Genomic DNA, 12750 nt, shown 5'->3' on the forward strand with positions numbered 1-12750 from the left:
TTACAAGTTTTGGTCAAATAAGATCTATTTCCAGTGACTCATCAATGCCTCAGCAGAGTTCTACAGTATCATGGATTCCAACATACGCCTGGCAGCCAGCCACAGAATACTGGAACTGCAGTTATTTCAGCTGAGATCCACAGTTTCTCATAACTCACCCACATTTTTGAAAGAGAAAACCACAAGTCATTGCCTGGTAAAGATCTCTCCTAAGACCTGTGGGCATCCTCAAGAGAAAACATGCTGAATATGATGAGAAATTAACTTTTCTATCAACAGGAGAACAAGTGAACTTGGTTGCTACAGATTAAATTGATTTTCCTAGAAGAAATGAGATCTTGTCTGTGAAAGCTGAGATTGAAGCTATTAGAATGTTTCAGTCCCGGCAGCTTCGTGCAATCAAATCTTGCAGAACAGCCTGAGGTCTGCCATGAGTTTCACCACACTCTTCAAAGCCACTCAGCACCTGAGGCAGAGGGCTGGCTTTGGTGGTTAAAATGAGTTCATGTTTCCATGTCAGTGGTATCTCTTCCTAGAATTGGGACACTGGAGACACTAAAGCTCACTTTTTAAACACCACAAAGGCCTCATGGACTGCTGCAAGAAAGAAGCCTCTCTAGATCACACTACTTGTACCTTCTGAAGGAAATAAAAGTGTGTCCTGGACACCTGCTTTGGCTATAGAGCTCACTCAAAAAATAAATCCATATACGAGGACAGAGGCACAGGATAAAATCTGTTTAAACTTCATAGTTTTAAGTCTACCTTGTTAGGTTGTGTTTCATAAAGAAGGAACAGGGAACACAACAATTTACAATTCCATTTTGCTCTTTGCTTTGGGCAAGGTCGAATTCCCACTGCCCTTAATGGCCCTGCACAGGCTGAATGTGACACCATCACTTGTGTATCTGAACTACATGCACACATGCCTGCAGCACTCTCACACAGGGAGAGGACACATGCCTCTGATTGATTTATTAAGCTGATTTATGAAACCTACCAGAAGATATAGATTTCTCCTTCACTATGGCATTCCCCCATCAGGGGTTAGAGAGACCACTTAGAATGTTAAATGTGCAAATTTAAGAAAGTTCTATGCTATACTTACATGGTTATGGAATTTCTATATGCTGAATATCCAATAATGTTTAATTTGGTTTCTCATGAGGACTACAGGACTTAATAGGAAGGGAAGGCTACGTGGAAAAAAGGTGTCTTGAAGGGGGAAAAAACCCAAGAAACAAACCAGGACTCCCTTGTACACTCTGACTGATCACTTTACATCAAGTGACAGAATAAAAACCTATTTTTTTAACAACTGCCTCAACAGGGAAGGAGCAGAAGGAGAAAAGAACAAAAAGCCAATGATGTGCAAAAGGAGGGAGCAGAACTGTGGGGTAACAGGGCAGTAGCCTTGTCAGGCTTCATATGGAGCATGGGCAGAATGTGACTCAACAGGCAATGCTATACATGTACTGTCCAGAGGAAGTGGTCCTAGGGAATGATGTGCATTCCTTGCACTGCACAGAAGTAAGTCTGGGTATTCTGTAAGCACCTTAATAACTGATTTCCTGAGCAACCGTAATGATCATAGAAATGAGCAATTTCAGGTCATATCCTACACAGCAGCATCTTTCAGTCTGTTCTTGCAAAACCAGGATGCACCAAAGACTCACCTATCCTTGCCATGTGCTCTGCTTTCTTCACCTCTTGCTCTGCACGGGTCTTGAAACGGTTTGAAGTATATTTGTACATCCTGTGATGATTAAAACTTATTAATTAGCAAATTCAGCAATTAGGTCAAACTAAGATTTCATTACTGTATGAGAGAATAAGGTCTCCACATGATACTCTACTCTTCTTAAAAGATTCAATACATAGAGAAGGAAGTTTATATCTCAGGAACTGGGTATTTTTGGATGCAGCTAGGCAGAAATTTTTAAGTCAGATGCTTTAGTAGTAGCTGCAAGCACAATATCCCCTTCTGCATTAGCAGGTGGGGGTAAAATATATTCTTGTAGGAAATTGAAAGGTTTAGATGAGTAAGTTCTTCCAAAGCAAAAAGGGAGAGTAAATATCAAAAACCTCAAAAACCTCCCATTGCAGAAAAATAACACTTTCCTTCTCCTACAGTGCCTGATACTGCCCATCTCCATGCAGGACTCTCTTGCTTTCTCTCTCAAAGCCTCTCTGTGGCAGAGCAACTCTCTGAATGGAGTTACAAGTTTTGGCTCAAAGTTTCAAGACATTTCTCTATTGCTACACAACCTTGACAATATTTGACTCACAACCTTGTAAATTGTGCTTGAGTTGCAGTGGCTTGTTTCACCTTCCTTATATCATAACATCATCATAAACGCAGATCACAATCTGCCTGACAACTGCAAAGGTAAAGAGGCAAATGTGTAAAGGAGGCAGAGGCAGAGTCACCTCTGTGCAGAGACATGTAATTGGGTAAGAGGAGATGACACCAAGAAGGATGATCAGAGCCTGCAGGAACTACAACCTCCTTAAAACACTGGGGTTTGGATGGAACAAGAATATTCCCAACCCAAGTAACTTATTATGAAAAAACAAACCTCTCCAGCATTTAGCCAAATCACAAACCACAAGAAACGCTGGTTTTACAGAGAGAGGCAGAAACATAAGGATGTAGGGCTTGATTGACCAGCTCATTACTGTAGGAAAAACCAGACTTAGATTCCAATGAGATATAAGATTCCATCAAACAGCAGATAATCTAGGAGGATCCATGAGAAATCACCTTGCACAGATGAAAAATTTCATTTGTGTATGTTTCTGTGGGCAAGCACACACGGATATCTATACTGATGTCAGAGTCTGAGCAACAGAAATCCCTTGTTCCTAAATCCAGAAAATTCATACCACAAGCACAATCCAATTAAATACATTTCTGCATCTACTAAACTAATTTTCTGCTATTCATAAGGATTTCCTCACCGAGGAAAGGGCACGCAAGTCCCAACTCTTCCAGAAATCAATAACTGCGATCGGAGACACAGAGTCAGCTTTTACATGGCTACCATCTACTCAAATCTACTTAGCAATTAAAGATACCTGGGGCCAAGAGAGAGAACACATTCTGAAAACCAGACTGGTTTCAGCATGTTGGCATAATAAAATTACCTCATCCACATCCCACCTGGCTTTCCTGAGGAGAAAAAAAAAAAAAAAAAAGGGAAGCAGGGGGATGCAGAACTATTCCAACATGCTCAGCTCAAGAGGCAGGGCAGTAGCTGAAAGGAACCTGTAGACAGCAGGGTGTCCCAGACAGGCACAATGGGCTATCACTGCGCCTATTCTCCTGCTTCACTTTCTTTCAAACACCAAATGATTTCAGTCACAGGCAAGAAAGACCCCATTCCAGTGGACTGGAACAGTGTATCCACCAAAGATGTGCAGAAACATGTCAGACAGAAAAGAAGCCTGCAGGATGTGACAGTAAAATGCACTCTCCCATCTTCATTACAAATGCCTTGGAGTGTCCTCATGAAGAGACTCCCTTGCTCATGGCCTGGCTACTTCTACCTGCACAGCCTGCACTGCTGAACAAGCTCAAATAGTCAGTAGAGGAGGCAACAGAAGGATGCAGTCCTTCGGGAGACAAAAGTCATTCTCAGGGAATATCATGGTATTACACTGCAAACACTGGTGAAGGATCATCACAAAATCAGCCTGTCACCAGAATGTAACAGGTTTGAGAAAGGTATGGAGAAGCTTCCAGAACGAGTAGATGACAAAAGGGAAAAAAATGTCCTGCTCAGGAAACAGAGTGCAACAGCTACAAAACCTTATTTTTCTGTAAAATCACTCAAATATCCTAAAGCCCACAACGGGTACCTATTCCCACATTTTCATTTAAGAAGCTGATGAAACTATGAGCTTGACAGACAGAACAACTGTAAGCTGAAAACTGCCAGGTTCTTAGGGCAGCAATCAGTGGTGTGACATCAGATTGCAGTTAGTAAAAGTACCAACAGGTTGACATTCAGCCCATGCTGTTGAACCACTACTGCAATCCAAAATGCTGTTTTAAAACAACCTACAAATACTTCATAAAATACTGTTTTATTAAGATACATTATGTTAAGGTGTCTAGATTGCAGTCTGTATACTCCCAGGGACAGAAGAACACTATTGACTCAAGCAGATTGACATGTTTTCCTTTCACATCCCATCTTTATAACCTTCTCCAGTTCCTGTTGAACCAGCCGGCAGCACATCACAGATCACTTTCCAATTTTTCCTTAAAGGGACTTAAAAGGAATATTTCCCAATTTCCCAATCCCTATTCAAACCTAGATCAGGTACATGTAAAAGTTAATTTTCAAAGCAACTCTTTCAAAGTATGCAGTCTATTTCCTTTTCAGTTACACTCGGTAATATCCAGGATATGTATTTGCTTGTCCTACTTAGAAAAACCAGTTACCTATTAGATTTGTATAGTTATGGAATTCTGACCAATTAGTACCTTCATTCCCTACTTTGCTCTGACAGGGAGCCAAATGGCACAAATTACTCATGTGATTTTCAAAGACATTAAAGACATTCCACTATCTACCACTTTTTCCATGATGTCAGTACCACAGTCCATTCTCTTAATCCCTTCTGTGGTTTTATCATGGAATTATGCAGGATACACCCAGAGAGTAAAATGCTAAACCTGTTCTGTAAAGGAAAATCTAAAAGTCCCAGAAGCATGCAGGCTTTGGGTCTTACCTGGGCTTGTACAGGCAGCAGGAAAGTCGCTTGGTTTGTACTTTGTGTCCATTTATGAAGATCCTCATTCTGGGATCAATATAAAGCACAGCAGTGTAGGCACGGAAGGAGCGGCGCTCAGGCTTCCTGCAACAGAGGGGTGATTACAGAGCCTGAGCAGTTTGTTCAGCATTTACTCATAGGACTACCAGCAGACATTCATAGAATCATACAGTTTTCAGGGTTGGAAGGGACCTTTAAGATGCCAGGGTTTATTCAGTCACAAAATTGAGCAGCAGACTCACAACCAGCTGTCATTCGGACAAAATTATCTTTGATGAGTATAGAAAATTAAAACTATATTTTAAGGATCCTTTATTTTAAGGTGCCAAAAGAAGGGTGTCAAGTTTGCTCCAGTGACTAAGTTGAGACAAGCCAAGAGAGGCATTGACAGCAAATTCACAACCATAATGCCTGCAGGCCATTTAGATGCATGAATTCCAAACTGCTAGAGAACTAAAGATCTTCTTAATTCTCCAGTTCACCACAGAAAGAAAAGCTTTTAAAAACCACACCCACACAATATACAGTCAAACCCTACACATAATTTGATCAGAATCCAAGGGACTGTCATGCCCATTACGCTTACGTTCCATCTGGGGACGTTTCTGCCATCTGAATGTCTCGGGGGTCAGAAGTAACATCCAGCTCTGGCTCTCCATTATCCATTAGCTTGAGGTTAAAGATGATCACCAGGGTACCTGAGCAAGTAACAAGCTGATCAGGTGAATCCCAGCCAAACCCCAAATACCATATCTATGACAACACCATACATACATACCGTTCTCACCACGGATCTTCTTAAACTGCTCCATCACTTCCTGTTCTGATTTGAAAGGGGAATACTTGTAAATTAGCTCTGTCTCAACAGTAAACTTCTCCATGTTGTCAGTCACAGGCACCCTGTTCCGGGCACTCCAGGTGGGCAGGGGAACAATGACCTGCAAATTACAAAATACTTGTGCTTGAGCACAGACATACTTCCATGTTAAGAGTGTGGATACAGAACAACAATGCCTGAATTATGTGTTAAGATACACAAGTTTCAATAGGCAGAGCCAGACTGATGTTTTACTTTAAAAAGTTCCAAAAGAAGAGACATGTCTGGAGTTTCTGACTTGTGGGTAGCAACTTCAATCACACCTGTAATTCTCTGAAGAAAATCAAATCAAAGCAGTACATTTGAAACTCCAATTCTGTGATAAAAAGAAAATGCAAGTAGCCTAGGCATGTGCTGACCTCAGTATAAGTTACTTTAAGTGACTGAAATGAGCTCTTCAAATATGCTATAGTTTAGAGAGACTTCTCAAACAGAATTAAACCCAAAAGGAAAAAAATTTCTTATTAATTTGCAGAACCCCTACAAGTGTATCACAAAGAGAGAACCATGCACTGATCCAACCAGAATAGCAACCAACATTGGCACAGCCTCTTCTCCTGAATACTGAGAAAGTTCACATGAGACAGTGTTCACCATATTCATTACAACAAAATACATGCAAACCTCATCAATGCCTTCTTCCTCATGGAATGTCCTTGACAAGAGGAGGCAAGTCATGGTGTTGTCTTTCTTTGTGAACAGGATAAAATCCTTCCCAATCCGCATGGAACCCCTGGAAACAGATTTGTCTGTATGTTACACCTGATGCTCAACATTTTCTGAAAAACAGACCACATTATTGAGTTTTCTTCCTGTTGCATTCAAATATGAGATGCCAACACCAGGTAAGGCTGAAGAGGAGTTTTAACAGCAATACCTCATTCCTTTCAAAAGGTATCTCAACCAGGACATTTTCATAATGTTTTGAAACTCTTAACACTAGTCATCATTAAAAAGTGCACACATACAGCAAGGCTTTGCAGGCATACTATGTAGAAATTTTAAAAAATAATAGGTCTTTTTTTAAAATCTAAAAGAGATGACTAAGGTGAGGTGTCATAACAATCTTCAAATATGACAGCAGAAATGTGAAAAAGCAACTTTAAACTTCATTTCACTGTACACAGAATGAATAGCTGCAGACAGGTTTCTGGGAGACAGGCAACTTATTTTCTAGTGTCTAACTCAAAAGACTGACTGACACTTTAGTTAATGCAGCTTAGCAGCTAGCTGTCATAAAAAGGGACAGTCCCATTTTTCACCCCAATCCTCTATCCCCAGTAGTGCCTTCCCATGTTTTCTTTTACTCTATTACCTCACTTACAAAAAAAACCTAAAAGAAAAATTACCATTCCATCAAAAGAAGGATTAAGTGTTCTGTCAGTTCAGTTCTCTTTAGATGAGCTTAATGCAATACCAAAGCTCACCTTTCACATGTTTAGGCTTCGGTCTGCATTTCTCTGATGTAATATAGTATGTCTCTTGCTCAAGGTTAAGAACAGGACAGTCATCTGTCCTAGAAGTGCACAGGCAGAATCTGTCCTGCACTGCAGCTGGATCAACAGTCTCTCAAGATTCAATACATCCCGTTTTTCATTCCCTTCCTTCCCCAATACAGTTCCACAGATTTCCCCAAGAGGATACACACAACCAAGCCACATGGAACAGCATAAGGCAGAATAGTCAATCAGAGTAAGCCATAAAAGCCCTTTAACTTCCCCAAAGACATCAATCCTAGCAAACTCTTGCATCTTCCCTAGCAAATCCCCTCTAACCAGTAAGATTTCCTTTCTGCCTTTGTTCCTCTGCCACTTAATCCCATGACTCCTCTCATTCCTTCCATCACTTCCCTTCTTCTCTCTGCATTTGTTTGGTTTAAGATAAAAAGAAAAGATGTAAGTCCATCTGACTACTTTTCTAGCCAGAGGTTGCAGCACTATTTTGCTCCAATTTTGCTGTCTGACTGCCATAGGCATATTAAGGTTTTGTTTCCTGCTCTATCATTTTTTATCCCCTCTGTATCCTCTGCATCATGCAAAAAAAAATGGCAAAACAGCAACACTGGCTTTGGATTGGGTTTTCTGCCACTGAAAAAAGGCAGCAGATGTTCATGGAGGTTCTGCCTACAAAACTATATATATCTATTTATCTCCAAGCAAAACCACATTTACTATATCAACTCTAACCTCCACAGTCTCAGGAGGCTGGCTTTTGTTATACCTACGATTTCAAGCCATTCCCATACTGCCCAATTTGGGTTGACTCAGGTGATCGCTTGGCTGATTTACCAAACTGAATAACACTGGCAGCTTCATCTGGAATGAGAGACAGGGAACAAAAAGTCTATTTTAATACACACACATGTATCTTTTATCTAAAACTTATTCATCGCTGTTAGTAGCACAGAAGGACTATAGCATGGAAGAGGCTGTCAGCCCAATGAAATATCATCCTGAAGTTCTACCATACAGACCTATAAAGCACACATTGCTGGATGGCATTTACATGATCAAAGGCTTTGTATAGATGCCATTGTGCTGACAAAAAGAGTTCCAAGTTTCAGACTAGCCCAGTGCTCTGAGCAAGCTGCACAAAGATGTTTCCTTTAAAAAAAAAATGTCCACAAGATGATCTCTTGTGTCCACCACAGTTACCAACATGCTAGTGAACCAAACAGCACCCTGGACACTGCAGCTCTGCTGTACTCTGTGTGCTGCTGACACCACACCCTCAAAACCACAGGCATTAAAGCATAAACAGTATTACAAAATAGGTCTTGAATTCAGGGTAAACATTACTTTTTCTTCATGGTGTTGAATGACACTATGATTAATTATTGCACTAATAAGACAAACGCTAATTTTCATAGCAGATTGCTGGAGGGCTGACAGCAGGACAGCTGTGGGTGAAAAGGCAGTACTAGCAAGTACCACAGCAATTAACAGAGTATTTAATTAGCACAGGACAAAATGAAAGGATATGATATCTTTGCAGCTGAGAGGCTGTCATTTTTAGCTCAAGCCTTTCTATTGTTCAAGGGACAAAACCTTTTAACATCATCCATAGGATGGAACAATTCCTCTCCCTTCCCCCAAGAGATAGCAATTGTTTCACATGGTGTTTACTGGGAGAAATGAAGCGCAATTCCAGAGACAGGGAACACAAACTACCTTAACAGGAAGGCTGACAACAATTGCAGCCCTCAAATGCATACACAAGCTGTCAGGGAGCATGGAACATCAGTCACTCAGCCAGGAGTCTGAGCCCCTGGACAAGCTGGGCTTAAGCATACACGAGACTTACCCAGATCCACTGGGTTTTTACAGTAAGAGGTTTAGTATTAGCACAGTTGGTCTAACATGGAATCACTAACTGGGTGTCAGAATTCCATTTTCCATTGAAATGTCACTCATATTTAAAGACACAAATTACAAGGTGAAAATACAGAAGAACTATGCAAGCACCTCACTGCCTCAATTTAGTATGTTCATAATGGAGGTCCATAACTATTTCAAAACCAGTTTTCGACTGGATGAGAGCACCTCTTCCTTTCCTTCAGTATACTATAGTATTTTCTGGGCAAACAAAGAAAACATTAGATTATTTCTTATTTGGAGATATGATAGTGTTATTATTATTACTTTTATTACTGTGTTAGTTTTACAACCTGGTCAGAAAAGGTGATAGGGAATATTCTAAGAAAAGAGGGCTACTAGAACTCTTGCTATACAAAAAGTTGTATCAAGAACTATTATAAACAAAACCTCAAGAAGCCTGAAGAGGGAAAAGAGTAATTGTCCAAAGCATTTCCTCACTCAGAAGAGGAGACCATATGGTATATTAGTCAGTGCTGGATGTCCAAGAACATGCTGTAAAAATTCTTTCTGGGCAGAGGGTTGAAGATGATGCTGAGCAGAGGGGACTTCTTGAGAGCAAGGGAGCATGTCTCTGCTCCAGGCTTGTTATCTCTGGGAGAGATTTAATCTTCGCCTCCTCCCACAAATTAAGATAGAAATGAATTTTTTTTCCAGCTTTTTTGATTCAAGGCTCTGAAGAGAATTTCACTTAAGGCTATTTTAGTCACACTGTTTTGATTTTGTGGTGTCTCACAGTACTAGATTTAAAAAAACGAAACAAACAGAAAACAAAAAAACAAACAATAAACTCCCTGGCAACAAAAAGAGGGTGACATGATCTATGCCAAAGAGAGAAGAGAAAAAACAATGCAAAGGAACTTATTCAAGGTGGCAGACTGATCTTCAAAGCCCAAGAAAAGGAATCAAGGGCACAGATGAAAAGCTTCCTAATAAGAAGCTTCAGGGATGAAGAACTGAGGGATGGAGATGTTTAGTTCCTGACTGTTGATCCTCCAGGTCAGTAACAGCATACACCTGAATGGCAGAGAGGCTGTTACAGCAGGCATGCTGGCTGGCACAAACAAGACAATGGGATAGAAAGAACATACAGATGTGAAACAAGGTACCAGAAATTTCTCTGAACCAGTTGCCCAAGAAGCTTGGCCGTCCCACATGAATCAGCTAAAAATGTATGCTTTAGGTGAGCTTGATTAATTATAATATGAAAACCTGATTTCCAAAAGTTAAGATACTCACCTCTCCTTGAAGACCCCACTCTTGCACAATAAAATTTTTTAAAAATGTACCTTTTAAGAAGACAAGGGTACCCTACATCAATCAGCTTTAAGATAAGGGATTGTAAGCACCAGTAAAAACCTCGTGAACAACGAATATGCTAAATATGTTCATTTACAATGTATAAATGTGTGAGTGTTCCAATGTTGTATGTGCCAGCTTTGTGGGAATACTGACTCAACTCTATAATGCAGCAAAACAGTTTTCTTTTGGCCAGATTAGTTTTCTGCAACTGAAGAGGTGAACAGTTTGATATATAATACTGTATGAAAGAGCCAGTGCAGAGGCAGGAACAACACCTCCAGGCATGAAACATGCCCCTTTCAACAGAACCAAGATGCTAATTCAGCTTAAGCCATCACATGAAACCTATTTGAAAATGGAAATTTAACTTCCTGTGACTTACTTGAATCCATTCCTGTTCCATCATCCAAAAAACACAGCATGAATCCACCTCGTAGGTCTTCCCGTTGCTCTACAAGAGAAGAATTATTCATTACTCCCACAGGCAAAAGGTAAAAGTGCCATAAAACAGAATCGGGGTTCATGACAGAAGTAAAACAACAAATAGGACTTTCACGACCCCAGTATGGTTCAGGTCTAAGCAAAAGCACCAGATTTTTGTTACAGAATAATTAAAAACTTATCCTGCACTTTACACTCTAAGTAAATATACAGTACAAGAGTACAGTCTAAAAGTGAGATTTTAAGCATCCAGCACCAATAACTACTCACTTTACCTGACCTCAGCTGGAGGCTGATCTATGTGCTTGCCCGAGTTATTTGCAAAGACACAACTTTTTGAAAGATAATAGGCACTGGTGCACAGGATAAATGGTAGAATCACAGACTCGTGCTTAGGTTGGAAAAGATGAGAGTCCAACAGTAAACCTAATAGTGCAATGTCAGTCACTAAGCCTTGTCCTTCAGCACCACATCTTTAAATACCTCCAGGCCTGGTGACCCAAGCACTTCCCTGAGCAGCCTGTTCCAGTGCCTCACAACCCTTTAGCTAGGATAGAGTTAATTTTCTTCATAGTAGCTGGCATGAGGATGTGCTGAAAAACAGTGTTGTTTTCAAGGCAGAGATGTTTTAATTCCTGCTGAGCAGTGCTTACACAGCCTTTCCTGCTCCTCACACCCCACCAGTGGGCTGGGGGAACACAGACAGCTGGGAAGGGACAAGACACTGGGACAGCTGACCCCAGCTGACCCCAGGGACATTCCAGACAATAGGACTTCGCACTCAGCTATGAAAACAGGGGGAAAAGAGGCTGGGGGAACACTCAGCTTTATGGTCTTTCTCTTCTCAAGTAAGCAGCAGGCGTGATGGGGCGCTGTGGGTTCCTGGGGATTACACACCTGCCCCTGAGGGAAAGCAGTGGATGAATTCTGTCTTTGGTTTTGCTTGCTGTACTTATTATATCATCTCTATCTCAACCTCCAAGTTTTCTCAGTTTTACTCTTCCGATTGTTTCCCCCATCCCTCTGTGGGGCAAGGAGTGAGTGGCCGCATGAGAATTAGATGCTGTCTGGGGTTAGACCACAACAGTTCTTTTGGGCACCTACAAGGGGCTCAAAGGTTTTGAGATAATGTCAGACTTGAATGCATTGTGCTACACAAATTTTTAGCTGTTGTTTCTGTTTATCTATTAGCTAGCAGCCTGCTTTTTGCATTTACTGTTTGTTATAATGCTGATTGCCCTGTGCCCATGGATAAGATCATGCCAGAGCAGGTACACCTCGAAGCAACCACGGCTGTGGCTATGTCTGTGCTGCAGCAGATATACCTCTGAAGGGATTGTGACCCAAGGGTAAGTCCATGCTGCAGAAGGCACATCTTGAAGCATCTGTGGTGGTGGATAAGTCTATGCTGCAGCACGTACACCCTGAAGCATCAGTGATTGTGCATGAGGTCATCTTGGGACACTTCAAAGTGTGTGGCCATGGATAAGGCCGCAAGAGAGCAGGTAGGAACACCCCTGGAGGAACTGCAGCCATGGGTAGGGTCATGTTGGAGCAGGTTTACAAAACCACCACAGTGAAGAAATTGTTCCCAACCTCCAATCTAAACCTCCTCTGGCACAACTTGAGGACCTTTCCTCTTTTTCTATCATTTGTTCCTTGGCAGAAGAGATCAACACTCCCTGGCTCCAACCTCCTCTCAGGGAGTTGTAGAGAACTAGAGAGGGAGAAAGTCTCCCTTCAGCCTCCTTTGCTCCAGGCTGAATACCTCAGGTCCTTCAGCTGCTTCTGGTCAGACTTGTGTCCCAACCCCCTCTCCAGCTCCCCTGTCCTTCTCTGGACATGCTCCATCCCCTTAATGTCCTGGTAGGGCAGGACTTGGAGGGGGGTGCAAAACTGAACGCAGTAATGGGCATAAACACCCTCACTCTTATACTACTAAGTACAATATGCATTTGCAGCCTTAAGTTAACT

General features: G+C 41.4%; 1 protein-coding gene across 4 annotated transcripts in view; it reads right to left on the reverse strand.

Annotated features, from left to right (window-relative positions):
• The window catches only part of MORC2 (MORC family CW-type zinc finger 2), a 38943-nt gene that overhangs the window by 17617 nt on the left and 8576 nt on the right, over positions 1-12750 (reverse strand). For 3 of the 4 annotated variants that reach the window (XM_030460450.1, XM_030460451.1, XM_030460452.1), the window contains 7 exons: positions 10718-10786; positions 7884-7974; positions 6284-6392; positions 5561-5720; positions 5369-5480; positions 4741-4866; positions 1677-1756 (listed from right to left, as the gene is read on the reverse strand). In XM_030460450.1, the coding sequence (XP_030316310.1) occupies positions 1677-1756; positions 4741-4866; positions 5369-5480; positions 5561-5720; positions 6284-6392; positions 7884-7974; positions 10718-10786 (747 nt within the window). Of the gene's footprint in view, positions 1-1676; positions 1757-4740; positions 4867-5368; positions 5481-5560; positions 5721-6283; positions 6393-7883; positions 7975-10717; positions 10787-12750 lie in introns of those variants that run through there. The other variant, XM_030460453.1, reaches the window with a different exon arrangement.

The sequence above is a fragment of the Calypte anna genome, chromosome 15 (assembly GCF_003957555.1).
Source record: "Calypte anna isolate BGI_N300 chromosome 15, bCalAnn1_v1.p, whole genome shotgun sequence".
Lineage (NCBI taxonomy): Eukaryota > Metazoa > Chordata > Aves > Apodiformes > Trochilidae > Calypte > Calypte anna.